Source organism: Asparagus officinalis, chromosome 6 (assembly GCF_001876935.1).
Source record: "Asparagus officinalis chromosome 6, Aspof.V1, whole genome shotgun sequence".
Lineage (NCBI taxonomy): Eukaryota > Viridiplantae > Streptophyta > Magnoliopsida > Asparagales > Asparagaceae > Asparagus > Asparagus officinalis.
The window spans coordinates 2,788,781-2,798,859 of record NC_033799.1 but is presented as its reverse complement, the minus strand read 5'-3'; the positions used below and the strand labels follow the sequence as shown (position 1 = coordinate 2,798,859).

The 10,079-nt window shown below is 38.2% G+C and overlaps 4 protein-coding genes across 9 annotated transcripts in view; 1 reads left to right on the top strand and 3 right to left on the bottom strand.

The window, feature by feature from the left end:
- LOC109844733 (reactive Intermediate Deaminase A, chloroplastic) overlaps positions 1-787 on the bottom strand; it is a 4,144-nt gene extending 3,357 nt beyond the window's left edge. The window contains exon 1 of the mRNA XM_020413846.1: positions 701-787. Within this exon, the coding sequence (XP_020269435.1) occupies positions 701-787 (87 nt within the window). The remainder of the gene's footprint in view (positions 1-700) is intronic.
- On the top strand, positions 2,437-2,970 carry LOC109844935. Its single transcript, XM_020414109.1, has one exon. The coding sequence runs from the start codon at positions 2,459-2,461 to the stop codon at positions 2,795-2,797; it is 339 nt and encodes a 112-aa protein (XP_020269698.1). The 5' UTR covers positions 2,437-2,458; the 3' UTR covers positions 2,798-2,970.
- Positions 4,025-10,073, bottom strand: LOC109844863 (pentatricopeptide repeat-containing protein At4g20090). Of its 6 annotated transcripts, none has more exons than XM_020414029.1 (5): positions 9,889-9,912; positions 7,298-8,998; positions 6,961-7,189; positions 5,601-5,765; positions 4,025-4,642 (listed from the first exon to the last, which is right to left on the bottom strand). In XM_020414029.1, the coding sequence occupies exons 1-2, from the start codon at positions 9,892-9,894 to the stop codon at positions 7,778-7,780; spliced, it is 1,227 nt and encodes a 408-aa protein (XP_020269618.1). In that variant the 5' UTR covers positions 9,895-9,912; the 3' UTR covers positions 4,025-4,642; positions 5,601-5,765; positions 6,961-7,189; positions 7,298-7,777. The 6 variants fall into 6 exon arrangements, with proteins under 6 accessions (XP_020269618.1, XP_020269617.1, XP_020269619.1 ...); XM_020414028.1 differs by having other exon boundaries at positions 6,961-7,149; XM_020414030.1 differs by having other exon boundaries at positions 6,961-7,115.
- LOC109844732 (peroxidase 42-like) lies at positions 4,404-7,428 on the bottom strand. The gene is made up of 6 exons (XM_020413845.1): positions 7,298-7,428; positions 7,191-7,195; positions 6,961-7,115; positions 6,772-6,793; positions 5,601-5,765; positions 4,404-4,642 (listed from the first exon to the last, which is right to left on the bottom strand). The coding sequence occupies exons 1-6, from the start codon at positions 7,426-7,428 to the stop codon at positions 4,404-4,406; spliced, it is 717 nt and encodes a 238-aa protein (XP_020269434.1).

Here is a 10,079-nt window from a genome sequence, read left to right as displayed (position 1 = left end):
AAGCAGCTACATTGACTCGGATGTGAACCACTAAGCATGCTACATTACCACAATACTATAACTCATCGTTCATCAGTAGTTAACTGAATTTTACTTTGCGATCTTAGGTCAAAACTACATTTTTAAAATTTTTAACACTCCCAGTTTCTCTAAATAAAAGAAAACCATGTATGGTGATAATCCGCTTCTATTTCCATCAAAACAACACGTTGCTCATACAAAACTAATAAAATCAAATTATCCGCAGGTCACAAAAAAATAATAGCATCTTTGATTTGGGATTTGAAACACTTAAGAACACTCATCTGCTTAGGAACACTCAGCTAGAGTTTAGGGTTTATGACCACCAAAAAAAAAAGAATTATATCTATACACTAATCACCTCTACTTCTAATTTTTCAATCCATGAATTGATCAAGCTCTTTCCTTTCCACCAAATTCTAACCAAACACCCAACAAAGCTACAAACTTTATCAGCAAACAGGAAAAAAAAAGAGAGGACATTATCCCAAATTAACCACCGACCAACCAAGTAAATACAACACAGATGCCAGCGAGGGGGTTATCTGCAATTTAAAAAAGAAATAGGAGATAATCGAAACAATCACCAGCGGCCGTCGTGGAGAAGGAGGCGGAAGGCGCAGGGCGAAGGGGAGCGAGGGCGCGGAGGCCGAGAACAGCATAAGCGTCAGGAACTTGCCATCCGCGCAAGCAGTACGAAGCCAGATCCCGGCGTACGGCGAGGGGCGGCGGAGTCGCGGCCGGGCGAGGATGCCGGCGTTTCCATCATCGATTTTCGCAAGCAGCGGATCCACCCGCATTGGGATGAGATCGCGAGGTTCTCTGGCTGCTGAGCTCCGAAGACTTTTTGTTTTCTCTTCAACGAGGCCGTGAGAGCGTATTTATTCAGAGTGATGAAAAATTTTGGGAATTTTAATAAATAAAATTCAATATTTAACAATTTTTCTTTTGGGATTTAGGTATAGGTAGCAAATTAGTAATTTTAACAATTTTCGGAAAAAAACGAAAGCAAAAAGCCCAGTAAGCTCAAAAGCCCATTAAACTGTACAAACTGGGCCGTGGCCCATGTGAGTATGACATTTTTCTGATCTAAGGCAGTAAAACCATCACCCTTGATTAGCCCAAAAGCCCATTAAACTGTACAAACTGGGCCGTGGTCCATGTCAGTATGACATTTTGCTGATGTAAGGCAGTAAGACCACCACCCTTGATTAGCCCAAAAGGAATAAAAACATGACCTTTATAATTCATCCCCTTAATCATCACGGAGTAATCAAATCACGCGCGTCTCTCCTTCAAAACTTTAGGTAGGGTCACACAATCATCCGCTTTATTACCCAGCCCTCTGTGAATGTTAGCTCGTAGAAACTAAGGGGGATCCTAATCTTTCCCGTTCTATTATAATATCGATTGTAGTCACATACAGCTTGATGATAAATGTTCCGTGTCTATGACATGTCTGCTTCATAATTTTCAATGATTGATTTGCACCGCCTGTGTTGCTTGCATGAACGAACCTAGGCTATAATGAGCGACTTAGTTCCATAGTCGGTTGATTTGTGCTCGGGACTTGTCCTTCGTACACGAGAGTTCTCCTCGCAAAAAATAAATAAATAAATCACGTTAAGTGGCAATTACATATGAAATGAATAGAATGGATTGTTTTTGTAAACATAAATTGTTAGATCTACATCATAAACTTGAGATCTAAAACCATATAGCCATGATTAATTCAAAGAGATTAACAAAATCAAAAGAGCGGAAGCTTATACCTGAATCCATGGATGAAAACTTGATTTGGGTTTTTGATGATCTTCTAACCTTAGGGTTTCTCCAAATCCGAATTTCTCTAGCTAGATGGGGGTGTAGAGAATTAGAGAATGTAACCCTAGGTTAGGGACCATAACCCCTTATTTATAGATGTTGTACTTTTGTAATTTAGCCCCTCAATAAATTACAATTACAACCTGGTATCTGCACATATGACCCCATGATCATTTAAATACCAAATTAACCCAACTTAATTGATCACTTTAGTGGGTTATCCTGAAAGATAGCAATACACATTGATTAATCATATGTGCCCACAAATAGATTTATTAGATTAAATCCAACATAAATAGATGGTTTTCATCAGAAAATAGTTTGCTCACAGTGTGAAAACTTCCGAATTCAACATTGTCACAATGCGAGCAAGCAAATGCACGGCAATGAGTACCTCAACCACCCCACTTCCCAAAATCAAATTAAACCCACAATCACTAAAAACTTTCACACTCCCCCCCACCATCCCCAGTGCAATGTGCTACGTGTCACTCCCTCGTTCCCTCATTCACAACCCCCGAAATGACCATTTACTCCTTCGTTCCTCCTATATATACTCGCCCTCACTTGTTGTCACTAGCCATCCACCACTTCCAACTCCAAGATAACTCAAATGCGCTTCTCCAAGTGCTCCTCCTTCCTCCTCCTCCTCCTCCTTAGTTCCTCGGCCCACGGCGCCGGGGAATGCGGCCGGGTTCCGGTTGCGAACGTGGCGATCCGCATGGCTCCGTGCGCAGGGGCGTCGCAGAGTGCCCGTGCGCCGGTATCACCCCAATGCTGCGCCGCGGTGGCGAATATTGGCCGGAATCCCAAGTGCCTGTGTGCCGTTATGTTATCTAGTACGGCCAGGAGCGCCGGAGTGAAGCCCGCGGTGGCGGTGACGATCCCTAAACGGTGCAACTTGAGGAACCGGCCGGTTGGGTACAAGTGTGGAGCCTACACTCTGCCGTGAAAACTATATATATATGGTGTATCAAATAAGACAACATATATGTGATGTATGAGTGCATGTATGTAATATCTATAGATATGTGATGGTTAGTGATGAATATGAGTGCATGTATGTGACATCCACATTTATATATGTGATGGTTTATATGAAATATTAGAATGCGTTACTATTCTCGGATCGTAAACGTGTAAATTGCATCTTCTTGTTATGCTATAACCAATGTTTGAAAAAGCTTTTTCCGTAACTTGCTTCGCAACTTTTAGAAAGGGTAAACGCTTTGAAACTCAAGAGTCAATCCATTAATCTCTTGAAGCTTATGCTTTATCGCTTAAAACATAACTAAGTGTGCGCTTAGTGCTTCATTAAGATCCTTTCATTTGAAGCAAGAGAGAAGAAGAAAGAGGAATGAGTTTTTGGGAGTTTTACAAGTTGCTAGAGCTGCAGGAAGAGAGAACAGGAATGTTGGGAATTCGGTGATTCAGCTGGAATGATCTTTGGATATAGTGTTTTAGATGATGTTTTGATGTTAAAAACTTTTGTTGAGTATGTAACTCACTGCTATTTTAGTTTAGTAGTAGTAGATAAATGTTTTGCGAGGTTTATTACTTTGCACAAAAGTGTGTTTTTGTTTGTTTTGTAATTTCAGTTGGGACCTGTGTGCACATTTTTGGTTGGGGATGTGCATTTTATATGTAACAACCAATTTATTAATTTAGCTGATTGGATTACTGGTATGTAATCCATCCTTTTTCTCAAAAAAAACATTAAAATGCCCCTATATATTTTCAATATGACCCTATGGGTGTAAATAAAATATATATATTATGCATGTGCTTAGATTACTATGATTCGTTTCTATACTTCACCTATTTAATTCTTATTTACAATTAGGACATGAATGCATATATTTATAATTATTATACCATTATATATAATATGCTCGTAATTTTTTCAAATTTAAAATTAAAATACTTAAACTCATGAAGTTTTTGCCTCACGTTTTAAAGCTTACGTCTCACTTTATCAAAGGATCTAGAGCTTTCACCTTAGGCTACCGCTTTTTTAAACATTGGCGATAACTATTTTACTTCATGAAATTGACATCGATCATTGATGATATCCATCACTTGCCTTTCATCACTGTCAATTTTTACTTCTATTTGGTGAGTAATACATGTCACTTGTAGATCTTAAGAAAATTGTACAAATCAAGTACCCAACCAAGTATCCAATTTTAGTCAAGATTTAATGACACTAAAATACATATCTATTCAAGCGTTTCTTTCTTAATACAAGCACACCAACAACATTTTCAAACGTCTAACATTATAACAATCACACATAGTAGTCATATTATGTTCACTGATACTTGCACACTTCCCTTACAAACTTCACATCATCTCACATTCATATAATATGACTGATATCTGACTCAATTGCGCTTATTAACAACATTGCACTTCTTTCTGATCTCTCTCCCTTCAACCCCGTCAAAAGATAGTTCTCCGATAGAATCATGATCGCCCTAGAAAACTCCTCGAGAAAATAACCTTCGACTCTTTGCCATCTTCTTAACGAAAGGTCTAGTTTTCTCATCATAATCCAGCTAGTGATCTACGAGGAGAAGGCCCTTGTTACCAAGAATGTTGCGATAATAGTTGTTGTCAAGCTTCATGGGGGTCTCACGGTCATTTCGGACGAATTGCACGACCTTTGAGTCCGGAATTGGGTCCGGACGCTTCTTGAGCATGCCTGGGATGTGGTACGGGTTCAGGTTTGGGTCTAGATCTGGGTAGAGACGGTGCACCAACTTGACACAGCGAGTTCTGCCTACACAGTGTGCTCCTGAGATAGTATACAAGTGAAGATAAATGAGTAGCTAGTTCTTATACTTGGCTAAGTCTTGGCTTAATGCACGAACTATGGATCAATTAGTTACCAAGATTATTTGCATTACTTTTATTGGGTTAATTGCGGATAAACCCCCTTAGTATACCTGCTTTAAACTTACTACCCATCCATTTATATTTTTGCAGATAACCCCCTGAGCGAAATTTTTTTGGCTCTTTTACCCCTCAGTTAACCTACTTGTCAAAAAACAAAAATCTCTCTCTCAGGGTAAAAGAGTCAATAAATTTGTTCAGGGGATCTATCTGCAAGTAGCCCTACTTTTCTCATTAAATAGAATATTATTAGCACATTCTAATGCGAGGGCACTCTTTTGTTCCTTCATATGGATGAGTGCATCATGCATTTGGATGCATGTAGTCTTGCGAAAAGTTATGGATGCATCATGCACCTAGTATCTACATGCATTGATTCAAAAAAGTTTTATACACACACACATACATATGTATGTATGTATGTATTATTTATCTAAGATCTTCCTCTGTCACAACTGTGAACTAATAAATCAAAAGTAGTCATATATATTTATACTATTAAACCACAATGCATGTACAGTGCATATGTGCATTCATGTTTACACACTAGAACTCTCTAATTACAACATAAGTCGAAAGAAGACTAATTTGGTATCAGAGTCATTTAGATCAGCATTGAATTTGCTAAGGGAGTTGTTGCATTATTTGATCCTAAATCTTCAATTTTAGGATACATCATTTTACGTCAAGATTTGAATCTCAAACCTCTTTCACATCCTATGATCCCAAAAATTTTGATATTTTGGCTATTATATTACCCGCATTATGTGTCACATGAATTGTATGTCTTTAGATGCATCATCATGTCACGTATGTGAGAAATTGATGGCAAGGGATGATGTGATGGAATGACAAATTACCAAGGAGAGCTACAACTGCCGGGGTGTCAATGCCAATGGCAGCAAACTTATCCAACACCACAGATATACTCTCATTGTGATCAGGGAGGTCCTGCTCCAAGATATCAACTCTGCTCCTCCTCCATCCCTTCTCCCTGTTTTTAGAGGAATGTACGGTCCACCAAGCTAAAATTTATAATAAATAATATTCCAATAAGTGCTTCAAGAAAAACATAACATAACTCATCAACAAATTAGAGAAGGAATAATTGTAGATACACTATGTAGTTATATAGAGTTTGCTACTTATTAATTCTAAACTTTTTATTAACACTCTGAACTTCTGATCTGAACACGGAGGTATCTCCCATTATCTGTGTCTGTCACATTTCATGTGACATCAATGTGTTGCACAGAGATCCCCGAATATTTTATTGTGTTGCAGAGACCCCTGTTCTCTTAGAGGCAGTGAACATGCATCCAATGCAGTTCAGGTACAGATATGGAAAGATACTCCATTTGGATATCAGGTGATTTAGGTACTATAAGAAAGTCAGAAACAATAAGTGTCTAGCTACATGTAGAATTTTAGACGTAGTGTATCGGGCATATATGTAAATTAATCAACTAAACAAAGTGACACAAAACAAGAGATAGCTGATTTTTCAGCTTAACTACAATAAAGTCTAATGTCATAGGTTCATAAATAAGATTTTTCAGCTTAACTACAATAGACGAGGTGTTTTCTTCAGAAGTTAAAGTGATGGTTGGCACAAATAAGATTTGAACATTACATTTATTTCACAAAGCAAAAAAGCTTTATCATCAAGCTGTAGTGACATTTATAATAGAAGAATATTTCATATTTGCAACTTTTACCGGGTTTGGATGGAGAGTGACCGTTACAATATATATCCTAGAATCAAGGAGAGAATATTTGAAGGATAATGACAGTAATTTACTATATTTAAAAAAAAGTATTCATGACTCTTTTAAGGTATAACAAATTAAAGAAGGCAAAGATAAGGTCAATCATCAAGTATTTACTCTAAGATTCCCTCATTTATGTAACAAAAGAATATTTTTCCATATCTTCCTAAAACATACTTTTATATGAACCAATTCATGAATCCATGAGACAAGTTGCTATATAGATCTCGAGAATGGATTCAGATAGTCTTTAATCACATACATTGTGAATTTGTCCCTTCCACCTTTAGTCAAGACATATATACAAAGTAATAGACAATTAATCAATTATGATTATGATTGTGATGTCTAACCACAATGCAAGAGTACCTGAATCCCTCAAGAATTTTAAAACAAACTACTAAATTTATCAAGCTAATTTCAACATCTTGATAGAGAATTCAAGGGTTACCTCAACAATGCCATCTCTAGCAGAGAGAACCAAAATGTCAGCATAAGAGACCACCTGAGGGCACTCTCTCTCAACAGCCTCCTTGATTGTGTCCAAATACCTGTAATTCCTCATCCCAAAGCTCCTATCACTCTCCTTCTCTGAGAGGGACCTCTCTGTTGAATCAAGCAAAAGGGAAGCATCACATGACTAACCAAATTAAACAAGAAACCTTGATAATTTCATATCACTGCTCCTATGAAAGTAAATTATACAAGTATAGTAAGAGTTTCTGTCCCCCGGACAGTTGATGCATAAAGAAGAAAGGGAATACATATAAAGTTCCGATTTTTCTGACCTGGACTCCACAATCATGGAAGATGTTCCTGAGCCAGGAGAAGGCAGTATTCTTGTGCCTCTTGTAGAGAAGCTGACTTGGTCCCTGATGATGTCCTCAGCCTGAGGGCATGAGTTCTTATAGAAGTTCATTACAAGGCCAGGATCCTCTTCATTGGAGAATGCTAGTGATGAGATGGAGAGGAGAGTAAAGAGGAGGCGGCGGCCATAAGATGAATTTATCTCTCTACTAGATACTAATGGATGTTAGGGTGTGTTGAGTGTGAGTTCATCCAATTGAGTGTGAGTTCAAATTGGATGAATTGTGCTTATATAGAAGGAGGAGTGGGGGTAGATGCAATAAAGAAAGGATTATGACTGAAAATTAAAAGAAATACCACATGATAAATGCCTTTATAAGTAAAAGAATAAATCATGACAAGTAATAGTGTACAACAACATTGAATCACCAAAAAGAAAAAAAAACAGATAATTGAGAAAATCATCTCCAAATCTCCTTCCAACACTTCTCAATCCCCTTTCTCACCCTCCTACTATTACAAACCCCTCTCACAACCATATCCAAAGTTGAAACTTCAGGAACCAAATATTTCCCAATCATAACACCAAAAATTTCAGCAGCCCCCTCCATTCTCCCTTTCTTACAAAGCCTAACAATCAATCCATCCAAAAACTCCCTCCCTTTTCCCTCCTCATCAACCAACACCTTCATGAATATGTTACAAGTTACAATATCTGGGTCACAACCCAAATCTAACATCCTATTCAACAAGTCCATAGCTTTTGCAAGCTTTGCATCCTTCAAAAACCCATCAAACAATATGTTATATGTGACTACATCAGGTTCAACATCTTTTATTGCTAACATATCGTTAAACATTCTCAAACCTCCCTCCACCATTCCAGCCCTACACAATCCTCTGATCATTGAGCTGTATGCTACAATATCGGGCTTGCAACCTTTACTCAGCATATTTTTCCAAACCATCAAACCCTCCTTAAGCTTACCCTCTTCACAAAGACCGTTTATTAGTATACTATAACTTATCTCATTGGGTTCACACCCATTATCAATCATCTTTTGCCATGTCAAAATTGCTAGCTGGCTTTTGCCCGCTTTAAAATATCCAAACACTAGAGAGCTGTATGTAAGTACATTTGGTGGGCAATCTTCGGTGGTCATTTTTGAGAGTGCATCCTCAGCCTCATCGACCATATTATGCCTACAGAGACCATCTATAAGAGAAGTGTAAAGAATGGTATTAGGTTTTATACCCTTGCTCTTCATCATCTCCCATACTCTCAATGCCCCCTCAGGATCTCCTGACCGAAAAAGCCCATTTATTAGTGTAGAGTATATGTATTCATTGGGAAGAATTTTTTTCTCAGCCATTAGGCTAAGCATGTCAATTGCATCTGAAGGTTTATTAAGCTTGAAGAGACCATCAATGAGGGTGCCAAAGGTGATCTCATTTGGAGTGCACCCGTCATGGATCATTTGATCATAGAGTGCACGGGCAGAGTCAAGCTTTCCCTTGAGGCAGAAACCATGGATGAGGGTGTTGTAAGTGGCTGAGTTAGGTGGGCAGCCCTTTAGGATCATGTAGTCCTTGATCTTACCAGCGCGTTTCAGGTCGCCAGCCTGGCAAAGGGCATGGAGGATTGAATTGAAAGTCACCGTATTTGGGGGGACTCCTTCGACCTGTATCAACAGTAAAAAAGTTGAAACTTAAGGAAGAACACAAAAGGTTCTCTACTATTTGAGACACAAGATGAAGCACAGGAAGTGGATAATAATTTTATTACTAACATTATAGCAAGTCACAACTACCATTACTCAGTAGTGATATATGTTATTACATGGATAGATGTTGCATTACAGAAAGCCAGGTACAAAGTAATTAATTGTGAATTATAAGTTATTCAAAAGCTCACGAGTTATTTCTGGACTTCTTTTCCCTTTTGAAAATTTCATATACACTTACTATGTAAAAGGTTAAGTTTCGAAATTCAAGAGTTAACTGATAATCCACAAACACTCTTCACAAAAAAAAAATCACAAAGGACTAGTCATCTATATTCACAAGAGTACGCTATAGAGATTATGCCTACAAATTCAAGTGAATGCGAGCCAACCTCACGAGAAAGAAACGTATTGAAAATTGCAGGAATAGATCGTAATCATCCCTAGAGTAAACATGTGTCCTAGAAAGGCCTAATTAACAGTTTATGAAGTTCTGGGCAGCCCATAACCAATGATGCACAGTTATTGAAGTTTCTAAAGTCCTACAGGCCACACGAACCACTCGGCTTCTTCCCACCAAAATTTCCGACGATATCAAAGTTAGAAGACAACAGACGATCATCACTGATGAGTAACCTAGCAAATGTGGCATGAATACTCATGGTTTTCATGTAGCTCGTGGTACCATTAATAACACGGTGGTCACTACTCTACCGCGAAACATTCTACAAACCATTCATATCATAATATAATCAAAAAAGAAAACAATCCGATAGCGAAAATGTGACACAACCTAATCCAATTATTCACCGAAACGAAATGAGCAGTAGCGAATAGTGCGACCATACCTGCATCTCGTCGAGCAAGCCCAGCGCCTGCGAAACATTCTACAAACCATTCATATCATAATATAATCAAAAAAGAAAACAATCCGATAGCGAAAATGTGACACAACCTAATCCAATTATTCACCGAAACGAAATGAGCAGTAGCGAATAGTGCGACCATACCTGCATCTCGTCGAGCAAGCCCAGCGCCT